Source organism: Sander lucioperca, chromosome 11 (assembly GCF_008315115.2).
Source record: "Sander lucioperca isolate FBNREF2018 chromosome 11, SLUC_FBN_1.2, whole genome shotgun sequence".
Taxonomy (NCBI): domain Eukaryota; kingdom Metazoa; phylum Chordata; class Actinopteri; order Perciformes; family Percidae; genus Sander; species Sander lucioperca.
The window spans coordinates 33,442,079-33,465,625 of NC_050183.1; the positions used below are offsets into that span (position 1 = coordinate 33,442,079).

Consider the following 23,547-nt stretch of genomic DNA (forward strand, 5'->3'; position numbering starts at 1 on the left):
GAGAAAGCCTGTTCTTTCAAAGATGGAAGAATTTGGATCTGTTTGCTATGCATACAGACAGGACAAGAAAAAGTTGTGCGATGTGAAACGGGCATTTTTGTCGGGTATGATAAAAATAGTCCAGCATAACTAGTCTACTACCCAGACACCGGAAAAGTCCTTAAAAACAGATTAGTCAAGTTCGTTACAAAAGGTGTAGTCGAACGCCAAACTCAGACAGATTTGGAAATGAGTGATGATCTTCATGGGAAGAGATTTGAATCCCCCATGCCAAAAGCCAAGATGGCTGATCAAAATTCAAAAGAGACACAAGAGGCTCAAATTGAGACTTCAGAGAGTGACACAGACACGCTGACACGAGAGAGAGTAAATAGTCAGCAGTGTATCCTCTAGAATTTTTTTCAGCGGTGGCGGTGGTGTTGGACGTCAGAGTACGGGCTTATCTGCTAATGTAAGCTACCGACCGTTACCTTGAAACCATCCAGAAAATAGACGGTACTGTAGGGTGATTTAACGTCACCGTTCATTTTACACACAGTTTAACAACAAAACAAAATGCTGAGTGAACATTACTAGCTACATTTTTCATGTTGGTTTTGAGCGGTATGCACCCCCACTATCCTGGAAAGGAAGGAGTAGGAGGAGGAGGAATACACACAGTCTCCTGCGGCGGCGAGTCAGAGGCAGAGGGGCCGTCACAGCAGCGTGGCTAACGCTTCTTGTCTCATCTGGGGTCTGATAAACAGTAAATTCATCAAATTCAGTGTCCACAATGCTATTTTCCAATAAACTGTAGCTGTCATATTTCACAGGCGTGAGTGCGTGCCTGTTGTTTATTTGGTTGCCATAACTTCGTGAGTGATGACATCCTGTCACTATTCCAGTTGCTCTGCTCACCCATAGGGGGAGAGAGAGCGGATGACAGTTCGCTTGAGTTCAGTAGAACAGACGGCGCTACGACTTTATGACTTTTCATAAACAGCTGAAGGAGCGGTGGTGCGCGGTGTACATAGTGGAAACCCTGTTGTGCGTCTGCCCTATTTCTGATACCGTGGCGCTGGAAATTTTACCGTGGCGGACCGCCACTATGCTATCAACATAGAGGAAACACTGAGTCAGAGTACACGCTATCCCGACAGAGCGAGGAAGAAACCACAGTACTTAAAAGACTATGAGTGTAAAGTGAAGTGTGATGACCAGATACCAACTAATGTTGACTACTGCTACCGAGTAATGTTTAATGTACCACAAACCTTCAAAGAAGCAATGACTTCACCAAAATCAGAAATTTGGGCTACTGCTGTGAAGGAGGAGATGGATCCGCTTAGGGAAAATGATACATTGATATTGAGCACACTGCCAGAGGGTAAAAATGCAGTGGGGGGCAGGTCAAAAATAATTCAGATGAGACTGCGACATACAAGGCCAGATATGTTGCAAAGGGGTAGAGAAAAACTGTAACAGAAGGGATAATTCTGATCATTTGGGTCGATGATCTTATTATCGCTGCTAGTGATAGTGACTCACTCAAAAGTGTAAAAGGAATGTTAACTGAAAAATTTAAGATGAAAGATCTTGGGAGACTTAAGCATTTCCTATCTATTGATATGACACAAAGTGAAGGGGAAATAAAGATGAACCAAACAAGGTACATAACCAAGATACTGGAGAGGTCTGGTATGTCAGACTGTAAAACAAGGTCAACACCATGTGAACAAAAACAAAACTTTGATGGTGATGGTGAACCTATTGGTTCAAAAAGATATCGTGAAGTGATAGGCAGCTTGATATATGTGATGACATTGATTGTCAGAAAGCTGTCACAATAGGCCTTCCTATCAGAACTAAAAGAGCAACACTGGATAACAGCTAAACATGTGTTGAGGTACTTGAAGGGCACAATGAATCAGGAGTTGTGTTAAAGAAAAGGGGTGGAAAAACTCAACATCATAGCTTATAGTGATGCTTATTGGGCAGCAGATCCAAGTGACAGATGAAGCATAACAGGGTATTGTTTTAGTTTAACTAAATGTGGACCTGTTATTTCATGGAGATCTAAGAAGCAGCCAACAGTAGCTTTATCTACATGTGAAGCAGAGTATATGGCACTGGCTGCTACTACACAAGAAAGTTTGTACCTTGTACAGTTATTGAGTGAGATGGATAGTGAGTACCAATATGCACCAGTAAAAATCTTTGAAGATAACCACGGTGCAGTTGCTCTGTCAAAGAACCCAGTATGTCGTCAGAGATGTAAACATTTCGACATCAGATATAATGTCATTCAATCTGCACTCAGTGAAGATAAAATAATTATTGAATATTGTCCAACTCAAGACATTGCAGATGTTTTGACTAAGCCTGTAACGAAGTTCAAAAATGAGAAATTCATGGGTTATATGTTTGGAATATAAACTGCCAGACATTTGTGAAATGTATACTGTAACTGTAAACTAAGTGTGTACACTATTTGATAAAGTTAGGTTGAATATGACTTGTACAGTATAAGAGCAAGTGGGAGGTGTTAACATATAGACTAATATGTTGTTAAAGTGTGTTCTTACACTGGTACAGTAATGCCCTGTGAGAGATGTACAACTGCGCATGTGCAGAGATAAATAAAAGTAACTCCCCGTTCTGGTTGAAGCAGCAACAATGAGCATGTGTGTTTATTTCTCCGTTAAGTAAGCCGGTATTCCTGCCCTAAAGATGACAGCATCAACAGGCGTGTTCCCTCGAGCACTGAACAGGAAGCAGCAAATGGCTAGAGCCAGTGTTGTTTATGGTTGCTATGGCGCCGCGCTAAGCACTAAAGAGGTTTATCACAGACCTCCGGGTACTGCCGCCATTCATCGCAGAAAATCTGCGAACTTTCCCTTAAGTTACCAGCTAATGCTAGTTTGGTTAAATTTTTCAAAACAAATCTAGTCGTAGTCTTGCAATTTGTGACCCTGCAAGATCCCCAGTCTTTACATATTATGACAGTCTTTAACGTTAGATGCAAGATGATAGTCTTTAGATGTGAGATGGTGTCAGACTTTACTCTTTTCAAAGTCTGTTCAGAGTCTTCTAGTGTATAGTAGGCCCTAGCCTAACATTGCTTGGACTTGGACTTGGACTTGCCTTTGTACTCTTTTTTTTTTTTTGACTTGGGACTTGAGATTTACATATGACTAGCAGTTGTTTTTACCCTGCTACTACAGAACTGCAAAGGCCATGTAACATGTATGAAAGATATCTGATATCTTTAAGGCCTACCACACACTAGAAGACTCTGAAAAGACTTTGAAAAGACTAAAGTCTGACACAATCGCACATCTAAAGACAACCATCTTACATCTAAAGAGTATCAGTCATAATATTCAAAGACTGGAGATCTTGCAGGGTCACAATTTGCTAGGGTGACCAGACGTCCCGGTTTGACCGGGACAGTCCCGATTTTGAATTGCATGTCCCAGGTCCTGACAAAAGCCTGTCGGGACGCTAAAATGTCCCGGTTTACACCAGGAGCGGCGTGAGCCGATTTTGCCGGGGCTTCAGCCATGAATGTTTTGAGTGTAGCCCCGAATGTAACTTTGTCCAGTTTATTTTTTCGAGGTGAATAGAACGGGCAGCTACGTGCGGGGTCCCATCATGCTGTATTTGTTGCTATCGCCTAGCAACCGTCTCTAGCTGTGAAAGGTGAAGTTTTCAGAGGAATCCTAGCCAAATCAGTCTAATACATTTGTAAGGTTTAGAAGTGGAGTTAATTCATATTTGAAAGGTGTAAGGCTCAGAATTTAATATAATTTATATTTGAGTTAATTTACTAGAAATGTATTTACAATGTTTAGTCAGTTAGTCATTTACATATTTATGTTACACAATTATTAGTTACATATTTACATGTTTACATATTTAACACAGTCAGGATATTCTGTTGAATCTGCCTCTCTGATTCCCTCACGTTTACCTCAGTCTAAGTTCTCGCTTCTGATTGGTAGTTCAGTCACGTGGAAGGTCGGAACAAGGAAGTGTTGTTGTTGTGAGCAAGGGGGTAAGCTTCTCCTCGGACCGCGAACCTCCTATGGCGCCATTTTAATGCTACAAAGCGATCACCCCCCGTTAGCATTCCATTGACTGCCATTCATTTTGGCACCACTTTGACAGTGAATAACTTTACATCTGAAACGTTTAAAGACTCTATTTGTCCATTGTTTATTTCTAAAGAAACACGACAATGTATAAAAGGCTCCATTACCTTGTACTTCACGTTATGGCTCCGTAGCAGACGTTTTTGTAAAAATAGGCTAACGATTGTGTCATAACCACGGGACTTACTGTCGCATAGTAGAGGAATTACCGTATAGTACAGGAGAAGCGCGCAGGCAGTTTCGTCTCACATTAGCTGTTTAAGTGTAATTACTAATGTTAACTAGCATTTTAGTTAGCAATAATTAGCCTGTGCCTATGTTATCTCCTTACATATACCTACGCTCTCCGTCTCTGCAAGATTGGGAAAGATTGAGATTTCTCTTGGCACAGCTACCAGAAGACTTACAACTTTCAGACACGTTGCTCACGGCACATTTACGTCGTCTCTCTCAGTTGGAGGCTGCGCAGTAATGCTCAGCACTCACCGGAAAAGTGCTTCTAACGGCCTTCACTGGTCTCCGTCCAGAGCAACGGGATCTGTTGGTCCATTCTTATGTACAGTCTATGGTTGTGAGTGGTGTGTTCAGTAAAGTACCGCTTGAGAAAGTCATCCGTCTCCATCCTGCTGTTTGTTCTCATAAAGAGTGATCCACCACCACATACTCAGATATAATTAGAAAAGTCGATCCAAAGGAGAATAAATAGTTGAAAGCAATACAGAATGCCTAAGAGCCTTACTTCAATATATTCCATTATGTTTTTATTTTCTCTTCACATAAAGATAGACATTGATTCAGAAAAAGGTAGAAATAGGTGCATAAAAATTCACCAGAATGCAGGAAATGAAGTGTTTAATGCTCAAAATTTTCAATAAATCATTTTAATTCTTTTGGTGTTATTGGAATAAATAACACTTCAAAAAATCTTTTTTAGAAAAAATCTCAACATAAATTTCACACTAAACTGAAAAAGGCTGTTGCTTCAATGTTGTTAATTTTACAGGAAAAAACACTTATTAGATGAGGAGCCTACAATCAAAATAATGAAGTTACTGTCTGTGTCTATGTCTGGCACATGTTCACGTTCAAAAGCGTGTGCGTGCACGAGCACTACGGTCACGCGCAAAGTGTCCCGGTTTTAGTTCTGGGAAATCTGGTCACCCTACAATTTGCAGATCTACAGTACAACTACATTCGTTTTGAAAATTGTAACCAAGCTACCGCTAGCATTAGCTGGTAACTTGAGGGAAAGTTTTTCTGTTCTGACGTACATGCAGATGAATGGCGGCAGTTAAATCTCCGCTGGATGTCTTGCTTCAGAAGGGTTAAAAATCTACAAGTTTCCCGTTTCTAACGTTTAGCTAATTGCAACCATAAACAACACTGGCTTACCCGGTTTGCTGCTTTTTGTTTGGTGCTTGAGGGAGCTGCAACATTGGTTGTTGACAATTTTTACGTGATATACCTTAACTACCAAAACTTGCATTAATATCAAACACGTCTGATTTAATCAGAACGTCAATACTGGAAAAAGACTGACTCAGTTTTATGACCACCTTACATTAAACGATTGAGATGACGGGAGCACTCCCTAACTCTAGCAAGATTGTCATGATTTCATTCCGATATCGAAAATTTGTCTGTAGCAGTGTAATCACTTAAAAAGTAATTTGGTGTAAGGTCAGCATAAGTATGTATTCCCTAAAATGTGCTTACTTGGATGGGTTCTTCCTGTTAAGTGTCGGCCTCATATAATTCTACAAATTTTCATTGGAAATAAGTTTGGACAATGGGAGGGACACTGACGTTGATTGACACTGACTGTCAGTTTGCTGTTTGTGGATTCCCTGACCTGTTAGAAATATATATAATATATATATTTTTTTTTTTTTTTGTTCTTCGGGGTCTGAAAAGTGAAACCAATGCGGGAATGCCTTAAACCTAATTTCTCTCTAATTTCCAGCAGGGGGCGATTCCGCTAGTTGGAAAAAGAAGTCAGTTTCTATAGAAGTCTATGGGAAAATGACCCTACTTCTAACTTAATTTATTACTTCAGTAATTTTCATTATAGTTTATGGTCTCAATCTCTAGTTTTAAGTCTTCTTTAATACAGCAGGATCTTTATTTAGTTAACTATGTGCCCATTTATTTTTAAATTGACGAAGCAGGTGATGCTTTAGGGTGTAGCTACACGCCGACATGTCAATCAGGACAGAGGCTAAGCAATGCAGGCAATCTATTGTTAACATACAATTACTGATTACAGCCACATTAAACAGCCACATTAAAATATGTATGTTCTGGGGTAATAATCATTTGAAGAAATATTTTACATGTGGTTGTGTTAACCCGCCTCCTAGAAAGATTCAAGATTCAAAAACTTTATTGTCATTATGCAAGCATAACGAAATTGCAATTGAGTCAGCCTCAAATGGTGCAATGTATTAATGATTTCACACATATTTACAAAGAATAAAAGGCACAAATGAGATACAAGATAATAAATAGCAATAAAAAGAACAGAAACTAAGCAATATAAGTACAACATATAAGCAATATGAAGTATAATACAATAATTAAAAAATAATATAATATTATTAAATAATAATAAATAAAACACAACTAAGGTGTGTGCAAAACATTAGCAGAAAGCAGCAGCAAAAGTAGTGATGTGAATTGGGGTGTTGTACCAGGATGTCATGAAGTTAAACACATTCTCATGAATATAACGTACGAAAATGTATGCACACCAATTTGTATGATATCTTACGAAATCAGGCAACTGCTGGCTGGTCATGTGATGCCGGCTTAGTTAGTAGCCAAGTTAGTAGAGTTAGTAGTTGAGTTTAGCCAACAATAGGTTACTGGTAGTCGGCTACAAAGCTCCGTGAGCTGTCAGTCGTATCAGCGGCTGTTGCTATTTGAGTTTAGCTGACAAAAGGTTAATGGGAGCCGGCTACAGGACACCGCAAGATGATCATCGTCCCTGGCAGTTGAGTTTAGCTGACAAAATGTGAGCATCGTGCAACGACGACAGTTAATTTAAGCACCAAAAAGAATAGTTAAAAAAGGAAAAAGATCGTAGTTTGGATTACACTCTCCCTGGAAACAAACACGTTTCTTGGGTGAAAGTGTTTTGTTTTCCATGAAAGCATACAGATGGAAAGAGAGAGGGGAGGGGAGCTCAGTGTGTCAAAGGAAGTCCTCCGGCAGTGTAGACCTATAACAGCATAACTAAGAGCTAGACAGGTCCTTTGTCTGAAGCAGTTAGAAGGTTTTTGTAATTTTCACCAGTGCCGTCTCTGTGCTGTGGTGCACTCTAAATTCTGATTGATAATCCTCAAACTATTGCTATGTAGAAAATCACATAACTGATTAGAGACCAGTTACCTTCTCAAGGATCTTGGAGAGAAAGGGAAGATTAGATATAGGTCTATAGTTGGCTAAGACCTCTGGTTCGTGGGTGGGTTTTTTAAGAAGAGGTTTTATCACAGCTGCTTTAAATGATTGTCGTACATAACCTGTTGATAAAGACATATTGATTGTATCTAATAACAAAGTGTTAACTAAGTACTTTAACTAAGGGTAAAGCTTTTTTTAAGTAGCCTAGTTGGGATGGGGTCTAAGAGACAGGTAGATAGCTTAGTTTAAGAAATCTTTAGACCCTGACACACCTCTTAGTTGGGCCGACGGCGACCAACTGTCAGCCTAATCTGTGCGGGTGTTCGTCGGCCTGTTTTTGGGGCCGGCGCTGGCGGTTGTCGGTTTCTGCTGAACAGCCAATTCATCTGATTGGCTGTTCAGCTTGGAAACAAGAGTGAGGAAAACAAACAAACGACACAGGCACACACAAGGCTCCTTTCATTTTTCATCTCATTTGATCAATCCAATACATATAAGAGCTGTCAAAATGGGTCAAAGATTACGTTAAAATGTTCCTTCTAAAAACACACAGGTTCGAACTACTGGAATAAATATTTTTGCACGTCCATAAGATGGCAAACGTAGCATACACCAAGACATAGCTAAATAACTACTTGACTTGCTTAGGCATATTTATTCCAACATAATGTGTTTTAAAGGATCTCTACAGACCTACACATTACAAAATAAACTAACGTTTAATAAACTAATATCTTACACCGTGATATTTACAATAAAGATCGTAATAGACCTCTCTCCTCGCCCTCTGCACTGCTAAACAATTAGCCCCATAGCAAGCAAGCAAGCAAGCTAGCTTACCAGCCAGCCGGTCAGCCCCTTTAAAATTTAATTCACACGCTCTTGTCAAATCTAAGGAAAGCACATTGCTATTGCCAGATGAGTAACATGTTTGTTTGGCTTATTTTACAGTAACCTGCAGTGTATGATGAAGGCATGTTGGGTGGAGGAAATTAGCAAGCTAACATTCGCTAACAAGCCAGTAGCAGGCCATTCGGTTGCTCCGCTCTGCTCCTACTGTAGGGAGACTTCTTTGCCGAGAGAACAGACAGCCCGGGAGAGGCACAGTCCAGTTAGCCATCTCTCGGTATCGCTGTCTTCCTGGCGGGGAGTGAAGCAGAGGGGCCGTAGGCTCATCTGTTAATGATGAGTAATAGACTGCTCTGGCATTTCTGAGGGCCTTCCTATGTTTTCAGACTGTCTTGCCAGTCTAAACGAGATTCTTCCAGATTGGTGGAACGCCATTTATTTTCAGGGCATGGCTCATTAAGGCATGGCGTTGAATTAAATGCTGTTGGAATAACGTCCTTAAATTTAGCTATAGCGCTATGATATTGACGTAGAAGCTTTTATCTAATGTCTTGTAGTCGGGTAACAACAATTCAAAAGTCATCATGCTCAAACTCAAACAACTAAAAAGCAGAATTTACATTGGTTTAAAACATAGAAAGTCCGGCCCTATATTGATAAAAAATAAAAGCTCCCCTTCCCCTCCAGAGCCTCGAGGAATATCAGTATTAATATGACTAGGAGGAGTGGACTAGCATATTCTTCATGACACAGCCATGTTTCGGTAAGACAGAATAGATCAATATCATTATCTGATATCAAATCGTTTACTAGTACTGCTTTAGAAGACAAAAGTCCACATTTAATTATCCTATTATGATCTACTATTGCAGTGTTGGTTTTCATTTTTATTAGGTTTTTGTGTATAACTCCTCTTTTGTTTACTTTTGATTTAATTGATTTGAGTCGGGGGACAGACACTGTGGTTATGGAACTATGAGTGGGTAACTGCTCCAACGGAAGCGCAGAGAAGTGTGCAGCACCCCACCTCTGACTCCTGGTTTCAACTCTAGGTTGTCATGCTTTAGGACCGCTAATAGACTCGGTCAGATTTCTAGATACGAGAGCGGCTCTGTCCAAAGTGGGATGAATCAACCCGTTCTCATTCCGAACTCGTAAAATAAGGACGTTTGGACAGTGGCTGTCAGCGTCTGATGTGACGAAAAAGGCGTCACGCTTGCTATAGTCGCTTTTTATTTTCCTCCCGCGTGTCACAGAACCGTACGCCCACCCACGACCTTTTCCTTAACATAACTGGGTCAAAAGGGACGGCAATAGTCCCGACCAAGCGCGTTTACTTAGCGCTAAAGGGACGGCAAAAGTCCCAACCAAGCGCGTTTACTTATAGCGCTAAAGGGACGGCAATAGTCCCGACCAAGCACGTTTACTTATAGCGCTAAAGGAGACTTTTAGCGTCAATAAGAACGACAAAGGCACCTGACCAAGCGTCCGTATTTTACGAGATGAGTGTGAGAACCTGTTGGATGAATGCCATCTCTCCTGATCAGACCATCAGGATTGTGTGGCTTATTAAGGATAATTAAGAAGTGACGCTTGTTTGGTTCTTATAATTCTTATAATTCTTATAATAACTAATCAGTCAGTAGTAATCAGTACAGTACGCTTTTTTAAGCATGTTGTTTGAATCATGTGTATTACATGGACATGAATATTCCAGTTATTAGGCTTATCCCGTTTTTGGTCATATTTATTCATTATTCAAATAATTTTTACATGGCAAACAGAGAAATCAGGTTATTTATATCCCCATAAAGCTCGCCGACAGCCGTCTTTCTGTCTGCATTCACCTCTCTCTCTCTCTCTCTCTCTCTCTCTTGCCAATTGATTTAAAATTTTTCTAGCACTAATTAGTTTCACGCTGTCCGTTTCAAATGATGTCATCGTTATGTTACTTTTAGCCTATGAAAAAGACGTCAAATTTCAACAGTAGCCTAAAGAGTAAAAGAGGTTTGCTTCTGGGGAAAAAGTGCCCAGACTTTATTTAAAGTCAAGCTGTTTCGCGATTTGTTGAGTTAGGGCGACACCTTAAACTTTGTGAAACGCTTCCTATGACAAATTCATAAGTGTACATGACGTGTTCAATTCAATTCAATTAAATTTTATTTATAGTATCAAATCATAACAAGAGTTATCTCTAGACACTTTACAGATAGAGTAGGTCTAGACCACACTCTATAATTTACAAAGACCCAACAATTCCTGTAATTCCCACAAGAGCAAGCATTTAGTACGATAGTGGCGAGGAAAAACTCCCTTTTAGGCAGAAAACCTTGAGTGGTGAGTAAAGGTTCCTTTTAGGGAGAAACCTCGGACAGACCCAGGCTCTTGGTGGGCGGTTGTCTGCCTATTATAAGAACAGATTTCATTAAATATTTCATATGGCGTTTTCTTTTGCAGGGTGCAAACACATTCCTTCCTGAGACTATTTTGCAGAGCCACCATTGCTGCCTCCGGAACTTAGCGCCGCCCAAGATCATTGTAATTGGTTTAAAGAAATGTAAACAACCCATATTGTTTATTCCTCCTATCCTAGAATGTATCTGTGGTGTAGCCAGACCTTACTTCACAGCACTGTGGAGATGCGAGACTAGCGACTTGCTGGCGAACATAGTGAAGTCAGGTGGCTAGAAACATGCCTCCAAATAAATACTAATGTTTCTCTGTGTCTGCTGGATGTGTAAATAGGCAACTGTTAACACATATACCACATATATCGACTTCATAAAGGGAAAAAAAATAAAAAATAAAAAATAAATATATATATATATATATATATATATATATATATATATATATATATATATATATATACACTGCTTACTGAACTGAAATTACACATTAAAATTACTATATCAACAACATATTGAAATATTAACACAATAGTTGCCCTAGCTCTGTTTTGAAACGAAGGTTACGATATTGTAAACCTAGTTCTTTAAGCACAGGCAGAGCCCTCTACTGGACTCTATGGGTAATACTCTCCTCCAATCCCAAGTACGCATTCACCCACTGAACTTTGCATTAACATAGCCGGCCTGTGTCTACCTGAAAATGTACGGACAGCACAGTATATAAAATAAAATGTGGAGGTTGGGAGGAGAGGGGGATGTTTATTTACTCTTTGAGAAATATAATTGTTTTAATCAATGGAAGCACATGAGCCGCAAGGCCGTCATCGACAGGGGGTACGCTGGAATAAGATGCCTCCATGTTACCCTGCACCCTGAGAAAACCCCTCAGATCTGCAACTGTGGTTCGTCTTCAGTGGCTGTTGCCAGGATGCCTCAACACACAGCCAGAAGTCTGGGAGAGGCCGATTTCAGTGGGCGAGCCGGGCCATAGAAACCACTGCGGAGACAGCTCACTGGCCCCCGGCAGGGGCAGCAATAGCCCAACATGGCTTGCCACAATTGTCATCACTGCCGCAAAGGCCCTGCAGACAAAAGCCGGCGGTGAACTCCTGCAGGATACCGGACACTGATGAAATGCTGTCATCATCATCGTCCTCATCTGCAAACAAAGCCGTTGACTTGGTGGTGATGACCACAGGCAGCTGCGGGGTGTCCTCGACTGGAGCGATGGTCTCCGCCGATCTCAAACTCGACACCTGCTCACAACACAGTGAAGTATCACGTTGAAGCTTCAGAAGTGATTTGGCCGCTGTTAGCGTCTGAACATGGGCAGCTTTTGGCCAATCTCGCAGGCCGGTGGCTGCTGCACATCGCTATCCACATGGTCTGCACTGAGGCACTCGAAGCAGTAAACACTGACGAGGTTCTTGAAGCGGCGACTCCATCCTTGGAGGAAAAAGATCAGTGAGCAAATCACGGTCTGCTGCTTTATATACTGTGGAGGGCTGAGCATGTGTGAGATAAAACTCTAGTAGCTGTACAGTATGTGTGTATTGTCCCTGAGAGAAAGCAGTAGAGGCATTAATCCTTATCCTTGACAAATCTCACAAATATGCACATAAAGCTTGTCGTTTTAATGGCCAAAATATGAAGGAAAATAGTCCAGGAGCTTATTTAAGACTTCCCCTTCAAGACATGATATATCCATCCTCATTTAATTACAAAGTCACAGGTCATTTTTAATCATTAATTTGTTGATAGAAAAAAATTAATTCTTCACTCTTCCTTTCCTCTTTAGGACGTTGGAGTGAGAGAGCTCTTTTTTAGCTCTGGCAGTGCTCCAGACATCCTAACAATGTGTTGTTCCTGTTCATTTGGAATAACATCAATTTCCTTTTCAATAGCTATCTAATGCTTGTCCTAAAATTACCTGTGACCAAAATTTCTTATTTTTCTTCTCATCCTGACAGGAGGTGAAGTACTTCCAGTTTCCTGGAGAGCTGCTGATGAGGATGCTGAAGATGCTGATTCTCCCGCTCGTCGTGTCCAGGTACTGACGTGTCCTTTGCTTCATTAAAATCCTCACATCTTCAACCCACTGGCTATCTAGTTATGATACTGTAAGTGTATATTCATATACTGTAGGTTCACAGCAGGCTGGAGTGGAAATAGTATGCTTAGGGATAAGGAAGTGCAATAAAAAGCTCACCTCACAGTGTGAGGGGCGTGGCCTATTAAAGTTTTTACTTTTTGGGCCATTTATTATAGCGTCTTTTTGCGAGTAACTAACTTGAGTTAAAGCGAGTACACAAATGTTGAAATTACTGAAAATGCCCATCCCCACTAGAAGCCATGATAAACTAGCGCAATCTTAAAGGGGTGATAGAATGATTATATAGGGTATTTCACACTGTTCCTTAAGGTCTCCTAATAGGGTATGTAACATTGGTTGGGCTGAAAATGTCCCAGGTGCTATTCTTTGGGCCCTTATGCATCCCTGTGGAATGTCTTTATTTGGAACGACAGCTTTTCTTCCAAATATGGTATGTTCATGTATATTTAGATGAGCTGATTGGTTGAGCGAACCACATACACAAACATTGGAGACGAGACAGCAGGTCTCATATTTCAGACACTGCAACGTTATACATTGTTTGTCTGCTTTTTCGTTATTAAATTCACTTCTGAGACTTTTTTATGCGAGAAATCAACTATATAAAGCTCAAATATGGGCCGTTTTACGAAAATTTATGGCTAATTGCAAATTTAGTAAGACGTGTCTGACTTCAGGAGCTCCACACAGTCTGACGAGAAAGCGGCAGCCTGCTGGGCTCCATACCCAGGGGGAAGTCACCGTTTCTGGGTTACTGGACTACCGAGGCTCGGGGCCAGCTGCCGGCATAACTATCGTATATTTACAGTTTGAATTTTGTCACGGCATGTATATCACAGCTACCCTAAGGTCTTACAAAGCTAACACTTTTGTCCGATTTCAATTTAAGGCATTTTTGTGAATTTGAGGGGTCTCCTTAGGAGGAGCTGCTAGCTAGGCTATGTGTCCCATTTAATCCTATGGGAACAGATCGCTGCTACACTTTCGGCATAACTATAGTATATTTACACTTTGAATTTCGTCACAGCATGTATATCACAGCTACCCTAAGGTCTTACAAAGCTTAGCTAACACTTTTGTCCGATTTCAATTTCATGCATTTTTGTGAATTTTAGAGGTCTTGTTAGGAGGAGGCAAGCTAGCTCTCATTGATTGAGCTCCATCCAGCTCACTCGCAGACAAGAGGCGTTTATTTCCCCGATCGTTTAAATAACTCAACACACATATCCATTATAAGATTAACTGGAACCTGTGGTAAGAGATTGCAGGCGTAACAAGCTCGCTGACCGCGCTCTCACTCACACACACTGGCCATTTAGCAGGAAGAGGGGAGCTGCAGGCCCTGGAGCTCTGTCAGGGCAGCGGCGTTTGGTAGTCCAGTAACCCAGAAACTGTGACTTTGCGCGGGCTGCCGGCCGTGACGGAGCTCCATCTAGCTCACAGCGGGCCGGGGTCTGTGAAGGAGGACAGGCCGGGGAACGAGGCAGCAACCCAGGCAGCACCGGCCACTGAATTCCGACACACAGTCGGACAAAATTTGCAATTAGCCATCAATTTTCGTAAAACAGCCCATATTTGACCTCTACATAGTTGATTTCTCGCATAAAAAAGTCTCAGAAGTGAATTTAGTGATAAAATAGCAGATGAACAATGTATACAATTTCTGAGATCTACGCGACCTATTCAGAAGACTACCTGATCTCAGATCAGTGGTGTAGTGGTGTGTAAATGTTGGGGCGTGACAAAGACAGAGACTAGAGCCAAATAAGGTGGAGCCACCGAGTTGACGTCAACTATTAGCATCGTTGAGATTTGCCTGTTTTCAGAGGCAGTTACAAATTGTGAGATTTGCAGAGGAAAGGGATGTCAATGGGATTTTGAGGTTCTATGTATGTCCTATTTACCCACCAAACTGTCGTTATTCAACTATGACAAGGTAAAATTGGTTTTGCATTCTATCACCCCTTTAAACTTAAGGCAACTAAAACACTTATAAAGGTTGTTTGTTGTTAAAAAAGCAATGTGTTTGAATATGCATGTACGTTTTGTTGTTTTTAAATGAAGAAATGCTGTTCAAGTAGACCTACGTGAATACTGGTAAAGTAGGTCACTGCAGGTGAATGGGCAACATTTGTAACTGATAGATATCATCATGAAACTTCCCCAGTTAATTACTTACAATAAGACAATATTTTTTTGTATAACAAGTTTTCAGAAATATTATGTTTAAATATGCAAATGAGGCATTCATTTATTAAATATGTGCTCATTTGCATAAATGTCCAGAAAAGAAATGTGAGCATTGGATAAAGCCAGGTTCAAAATTCTTGTTTCATTCTGTTGACATATTAGAGTCAAACGTTTTAGCGACAGACGGAGGTGTCCTGAACAAACCTGCCATTTTTAAATAGTTTAGCCAGCTGTGTTTTGCTGCCTCCAGCATCTTTTGAAACAAAATTTGTCTTCTGGCTGTGGCAACAGCCATATGCCGAAAATCAAAAGCCACACACCTTCGACGTTCTGTGTGTGTGTCGCGTTAGGTCACGGCAGTTTCCTGCTATGATGACCAGCCATGCTCGTCTCACGCATGAGGCGGTACTAAATCTGCAATGGAAAAAGGAGGACATGGCACTGCGGCCGAGTAGAGCTGGTACTAGCACTGGGTAAGCCCCATAAGTGCTACTGAAGTGGAGGTTTCTGGCTCAGTCTGAGAAATACTCACAATACAACACAGGCTTTAAAGATGTGTATTTTAAATTACATGAAACTCCCCAAGTTGATGATTTACATTAAGACAATTATTTTTTTGTACTGAAAGTTTTCTGATATTGTTTAAATATTCAAGTTATGCTAACTTTTGGTTAATGTGGGAGAAATCTACAGACACAAATAAACAAAGTGCAGTAAAAAAACTTTAAATTGTTTTTTTCCCCACTAGTCTGAAAGTTATGTATGCAAAATAATCCAAAAACTCATAATTGAAAAATTGTGTTTTTGCCTGTAGTGTTTCACCTCAAGCGTAATAATTTTTTAACTATACATGTATTTACTTATTTTTTAAAAATCCACATTGAGCTCATCATAAGAAATTATGAGATAATAAAATATAGGGTCTGTGACTATGACATCACTTTTTTGGGGCATGGCAAACCACATCAACAATACATACCACTCATACCAATATGAGTTTGTCAGATTGTCAGATTGTCAACTGCAACGGTTGTCCTGCCAGGTGTGGCCAATGGCTTGCTTGACGCCCTGGAGATAGGAGCGCAATCATATAAAGACTTCAAGCATGAATGTCTTGAAACAACTCCGCCAACTCAGAGATGGGGACTCAAGTCTGAGACTCAGACTTGAGTCGCACTTAAGTTACACTAACAGCTGACTTCAGACTTGACTCGGACTCGAGCTTCGAGACTCATCAACAACCTGTTTTCATGCAATTATTGCTTTTTAAATCTAAATGTATTCATGTATTTCTATTTTCTTTTATTGGAGCATATACGTTGGGGAAACATATGACGAGCTGCATGTCCCCTGCCCTTTGCCATAATGTGCAACGTAACGCATGCGCTATGCCTTATGTGCGCGCACTCACATATCAAAAAATGCATTGACGATGGCGACACCAAGTCCTCCCGGAGTTGTGCCTTTTGTCATTAGTTTTGCTTTCAATAACTTTGTAAACAGTGGCAGTAAGCAAGGCTACATGCAAGGTGTGTGGCACCAAGATAAATGATGCCGGATCAACAACGTCAAACTTCATCAGGCATCTCAAAAGGCACCCAGATAGGTCAGTCACTTGCAATGTGAAAGAGACGTTAAATTTAGCATATATCGTCACAGGTAACAAGCTAACCATCGCAAAGTATTGTGCTAACGCTGGGAACAGGCAAATTGTATCTTTATAGTTTAGTTAGTAGTTGCTGAGGCTCAGACATCCATGGCGCACAGGAGGCGGGACGCACGGATCCATCTCCCCACCCCAGTCCATCAAACACTGGGCCATCTTGACTGTCTTAATTCTGCACATATTTCTGTTACTGTTACTATTTCAGTATTTCATCCATGCGTGGCGCAGTGGATCCGTGCGCACTGTCACCTGCCATGGAGACGCTGGCCTCACTAACCTCTCCTCCTCTGAGTCAGATCTCCCTCGTGCTGGACTGTTTCACTGAATGTACTAACACTTAGAAAATAAATGGCATTACATCAGTGAGTTCAAACTGCTTATTGTGCGTAATTCGGACTGACACTGAGATGCATGTTGTTCTGTAACTGGTGTGGCGCTGCCACTATTCTCTTGATTTCCACTTCGACATTAGACATTTTTTTGAGTGAAAGAGATGTTACATTTAGCATATATCGTCACAGGTAACAAACTAACCATCGCAAAGTGTTGTGCTAATGCTGGGAACAGGCAAATTGTATCTTTATAGTTGTATCCATATGATGTGACAGACTTAGGTTATTATTTCACCAGGTCCGAAGGCTAGAGGGATGTGTTAAGTAGACCCCATAAAGTTATACTACAACTGATTTTGATACTGTACTGTATGGATGGTAGCTACAGGAAGATTTAACAATACAGTGTTAGGGACAGATAAGATGGCAAAAGACTTGAGACTTGACTTGAACTTGCCCCTGAAAGACTTGAAACTTGCCAGATGTACGCCGGGTCCGAAACTGAGTCAGTATTGATTGATATGAACTCTGCTAGTTTGGCTCCAAATTCTGTATCAAAAGCTGTGTTTTGGAGAAGGGAATTATTGAATTGCCACCTTCTAGATTTTTCTCCTAACATATCACAATGGAATGTGGTTATCAGTGCATTGTAGTCACACTGGATTGCTGGTTCCATTGCTATTGTGTTGAACATTGCCTTAAGTTCACTGGAGCACAAAAAAATAATCAATGCGGGAGTGGGTGAGGTGACGTGTGGAAAAAAAGGTGTAATCCTTGCTAGTAGGATTGTGCATTCTCCATATATCTGTAAGATCGTGGGATTCCACAACTGCATTAAACATGTCCGATATGTGTTTTTGGGCTTTCGTGTGGTTGACCCCTGATCTATCCTGATTCAAGTCCAGTACCACATTCATGTCTCCCCCTATAATTAATGAGTATTCATTCATTCAGAGAGAGAGCAATTCATTGGTTAGGCACGGGAAAAAACGTTCATCATATGAGACAAAGGCTATTTTCCTACTCCTTATCGTAGTACATATATATGCTATCCTGCCTGAAGAGTCTTTACTACTTTTGTCTATGGTGAGTGTGCATCTCCGCAAAATAATGGAGCCCTTGGTTCTGGTGTCGTCACTAGATGCAGCAGCAACTTTGAAATATTTATTTTGAAGATGATCTACTCTTTTACGCAAATGTGATTCTTGAATAAGCGCCACGTCTATGTTCTTCCTTCTTAAATAGTCCAGGAATTTCCAGGAAGCCCCCTGATGTTAACAGAAATAATTGAAAGTTCAGCCATTTTCAAAATGTGCGCGTATATACAGTATGTCTCAAATACCCTACCGGAATTCACAGATACATTTGTAGCAAAGGGTGAGCGGTTAGATCTAAGCACAGTGTGGTGAAAACACAAAAAATAAAATAAATCCCTTAGCCCTCTAAGACCGCAGACCCCCTTCCCTCTCTTTAGGATACGTGGCCGCATCAAACGCAGCTCGCACAAAAACTCCAGCTCTAAACTGCCCCTCCTGTCTAAAGTCACAGGTTAACTGAAACAGGTCTAATGCTTTTCTATGTTAAACATGAACAATATTACAAAAAAACCTTGAAACTAAGTCCCAACCATCTATTAAGTTCTGAAATAAACTGTATGAAAAACAAATCAGCCATGTAGGAGTAATAGAAATAGATTATAAAATGTAGTCTAATCAGATGTTCCTTATAACTCGGCTCCCAAGCTCATACACTATAATTTCGACCAGCTATTACGCTCTGAAATAGACAGAATGTGGGAAACAAACCATGTAATAGTGGTAATATAGATTATAAGATAAGTGTTTATCGTGTTCTTAGGCAGTGTAAAGTAAGCAGTCCATGTCCGTCATGCTTTCAGCCTCATCAAAGATCCTTCCAAAGTCAGTTTGCTAAACTTACATGCAGTGTCCTCGGTTAAACTTGCACAGTTTTCCAGATACGCCAATCCACAGTCCTCGGGTCCATCTGCTCAGCTTCCCACACCGGAGGCCCACACGCCGCCCTCCGGGCCCGATAACAGCTCCCAATCCGGTCACAAGGCGCTCAGCGTGAGCGCCACGTCTCCTTCCTTCATCCCCAAATCTCAGCAGAACTTGTCCACCTCCTCGGGTGCAGTGAATGTGAGCGTTCTCCCTCCGTGGTTCACTCTCAAAGTTGCCGGATAAATGAGAAAGTTTGGGATGCCTTTAGCATGCAGCTTATTCTGCACTCCTATAAATCCCTGCAGCATTGCGTTGGAATCACGAATCGGACATTCCTGTTGTACTTTCCTCGCCCCTGAATAATTGCTTGGTCCTGATATCTTAGACACCTGATAATCAGCGTGCATGTTGCTGTCCCCTTGCCGTAGATTCTGTATGCCCTGTCAATTTCGATGGTAGCCCTGTTCTGTAAGGATGGAATCCACTTTGGCAACTGTTTTTGCAAAAATCCAATTGGGTCGTCTTTTTCGCTACCCTCTTTCAGCCCAATAACTCGGATGTTATTTCTTCTCGATCTATCTTCCACTTCAGCCTCTTTCTCTGGTCATCAATACAGGCTTTGTCTGTTGTCCTTCTGCGCCTTGTCTAGTCGCTGAAATAGATTTCTTACTGTAGTTCCCTGCCTCTCCCGCTCTGTCCTAATGTGTTGAAGCGAGGTGTCAATTTCTACCAGCGCTTCCTTCACTGCGATGCGCACCACTGATTGAAGCCCGCTTTGTTGCCTTTCCAGGACCCTGGCCATGGCCTCCTCCATACATAGATCTGCGTTAGCATCAGAAACCTCGCTAGCTGGCATGCTAGCGTCATTGGCAGAATTCTTTCCTTGGTTAAACTGCAGCGGGGTCTGCTTTTTCGCTCCTGCAGGAATTCCGCTAAGTTACTGTGGTGACAAATCAAAGGATTGGCATTGAATGAAAAAGAATAGACCTGGTTTTTAATAAAAATATGGAGATGGGGCGTAGAGCTCTAGACTCGAGCAGCCATGCAGTTCGACGGTCACGTGATCTCCCGGCACTGTGGATTTTTGATTAGCTTCGTAAGTGAGAGACCTGCCTTCAGACCCCTTTCTGTGTTCCAGGACCGATTTATAAATTACGCACTGAATATTATAAATAAAAGGTACCAAATTCATACAGTAATGTAATTAATATAATATATAAAAAACATATTTAATATATTTAATATATCTATTATTTTTTATTTTTTATTTTTTTTATCCACAACCATCTGGTGACCCCCATAAATTATCTTGCGAGCTCCTTGGGGGTTCAAACCACAGATTGAGAACCACTGGCTTAAATATCCCTTTGTATTAGATAATAACTACTTTAACACTAGTTAGGAGATTATCTATAGATGGTCAGTAATCCAGAGACACCCAAGGGAGAGGATATGTTAAGAGAAAGACGATTTCCAGGGAAGGCATTTTCAGGGTTTTGAAGGACAGCAGTCCATTACTTTAAGAGGTGATAACCACTAATAAGCTGCCAGTCAGCAAGGTATAGCATCTCAAAATATAATCTAGGGATGTGTAGCATTAAAAAATTAACAACTAGAATTTGCCTACACAGATGGTACCGATATGTCAAATTTTGGGTCTTGGCCCATGGACTAAATAGCATGACTAACCTTTAGGCATTTGTATACACTGAAAAATCAGATCAGTTCAACTTGGTGCACACAAATTATTTGATATGTGGTTTTCTCTCTTTTAACTAAGATAAGATAAAATAAGATAAATGTTGTGTCGTGTGTTCACTTCAGATAACCTTATTAGAGACAACACGTTTTGACAGTAGGAGCTACTCTCTTTTACTAACATACTTGTTCAACTTAGTACATACAGATAATCACAGTAACAGTGGCAGCACAGCGCCAACGGGGTACTCAATGCTGTATGGCACATACATCACATCTCCTCCCCACTAAATGTTGTGCTCCCATGAACATGACATGAACATAAACACATTTTTTTTTTCTTGAGGTAGGGAGTAGACTGTCCCAACCCCGAGTCACTCAAGGGGTTATTATGCCCTTATTCTTGAGACATGACTCTTTAGTCTAAATAAACACAAATGTAACAGTCTCTTATCCTGAAATGTGTCAAACAACTGTCCAACTGTACTGAATTCCTTAAGAGCTAAACAAACTGGTTTCGTAATGACACGGGATGGGTATCGCTTACCAGTCCCTTGATGTGGTGTGTTGACTACCTCTGATGTTACAGATATGGCTGCACACTCACTGGATCAGGAGATGGAACAGCTGCCGTTGTCAGAAAAACAACACAGACGGTGCGTTTACTTGAAACTCGCCAGCTTTGAGGTGCATTTTAAGTTATTGTAAAATACCCTTTTTCCCATTTGGTGCTTGTTTTTGTCAATTTACTGGTGAAATAAATCATTGTTATAAGTTATTGTTATTACATTATTAATCAATCATTTAATTTTGACCATTATTAGCAATAAACAAGCCGTTCTTTAATGTCGCCAATTGTTGTTTTGTACTCCTTTTTTATATTTTATATTATATACATTATAAATATATTATATATATTTTGGTTCAGGCACCGGTTTAGGCACTGTTTTAAAAGTCTTGTTTTAGCACCGGTATCGGAAAAACCCAAACGATACCCAACCCTAACCATGAACTTGGAAAGGACCGGCAAAATCGACATGGATCCTCTGCCATGGAGGTCCCCGCCATGCCCAAGGATGGAGAGGTGATGGTCCAGGTGCTTTTTGAGTGAGTTGACAGGATTGGCAGGTCTTCAACACTTGTTCGATTTGGGCGTCAATTCCTGCCACCACATGTAACTGGCTTTCATTTTGACAACACCAGGGTGTCCAGTGTGTAGCTCGGACAGCACTCCGGATGAGGCACCGCTGCTGAACAGTCAGTTCATCCTTCCTACTGATGAATGGTGTCTGTGTGCTGTCCACATGTTGGACTCTCGGGAAACGACCTGTGGACACCATTTCTAGTACCTGAGCAAGAACAGGATCGGTCCTGGTCTCTTTGCAGATTTCTTTGCAGCTCACAGGTAAGGTTTCCAGGTGTTTAATGTGAAAGCTGTCCACAGTGTTGGTTTTCTCCTTAGCTGATGTGGCAAGTGGCAGGCGGGACAGCCCGTCAGCATTGCCGTGACGTGCTGCTTCTCTGTACTGGATGCTGTAATCAAGAGCAGCCAGCAACCCTCCGCTGCATTCTGGCTGCTGCCATAGATGGTATTGCTTTGCTAGGACTCAGAATTGTGGTCAGAGGGCGATGGTCCGTGAGGAGCGTAAACTTCCTACCATATGGAATTTCTTCTTCTAAATGCAATGCCAAGGGCTTCACGCTCAATCTTAGCGTACTTTTGATCTGCTTTATTCAAGGTTCTTGATGCAAAGGCTATGGGCCTCTCTTGTCCATCTGGAAGGATGTGCGAAATCACACTACCTACCCCATAGGGTGAAGCATCACAGGCCAGCCGGATGGGCAGTTGTGGGTCGTAATGAGTTAGCACACTTTGCAATAAGAACTGTTCTTTGGCCTCCTTAAATGCCATTGCACATTGTGAAGTCCATCGCCATTGTTTGCCTTTGCACAAGAGTGTATTGAGTGGGCTAACGATGGATGACAGGTTTGGAATTAACCTGCTGTAGTTATTAATTAGCCCTAGAAAGGATCGACGCTGGCTCACATTCATCGGTGCAGGAGCTTCCACGATCACCCTTACTTTCTCAGGTGACTTGTGCAGGCCATGGGCGTTGATAACATGGCTCAAGTATTCCAGTGAATCCTTGAAAAATTCACATTTTTCCTTTTGGACACGTAAGCCGAATTCTTCAAGGCGTCCCAGGACAGTATCCAAGTTCTTCAGGTGCCAGTCACCAAAATGTCGTCCAAATAGCAGTGGACGTTCGGAAGACCCTGGAGGACCTGGTCAATAGCCCGCTGAAAAATTGCTGGAGCTGACGTGATTCCAAAGGCAAGTCTGTTGTAACAGAACAGTCCCTTGGATGTCGTTATGGTGAGATATTTGCGAGAGTCTTCTTCCAACAGGCATTTGCAGATACGTGTGAGATAAGTTCAGCTTACTGAAATGTTGCCACCCTGACAGTGATGCGAATAAATCCTCAATTCGTGGAATCGGATATTTCTCTACCTGCAGAGCGGGGTTGATTGTCACTTTAAAATCACCGCAAATCCTAACATCTCCATTCTTCTTCACAACTAGGACAATGGGTGTTGCCTAGTCGCTGAACTTGACAGGGGATATGATGCCCTGTTCACTCAGTCGGTCAATCTCAGCTTCAACTTTTGGCCTAAGAGCATAGGGAACGACTCTTGCCTGGCAAAACTGTGGCTGATGACGCGGTTTCAGAGCTATGGCAACTTTAATACCTTTCAGTGTGCCCATCTCTTTTTTAAAGACTTCATTGTGC

At 41.3% G+C, this 23,547-nt stretch overlaps 1 protein-coding gene across 1 annotated transcript in view; it reads left to right on the plus strand.

The window, feature by feature from the left end:
• slc1a7b (solute carrier family 1 member 7b) overlaps positions 1-23,547 on the plus strand; it is a 93,065-nt gene that overhangs the window by 37,028 nt on the left and 32,490 nt on the right. The window contains exon 2 of the mRNA XM_036007470.1: positions 12,766-12,845. Coding sequence (XP_035863363.1) covers positions 12,766-12,845 — 80 coding nt within the window. The remainder of the gene's footprint in view (positions 1-12,765; positions 12,846-23,547) is intronic.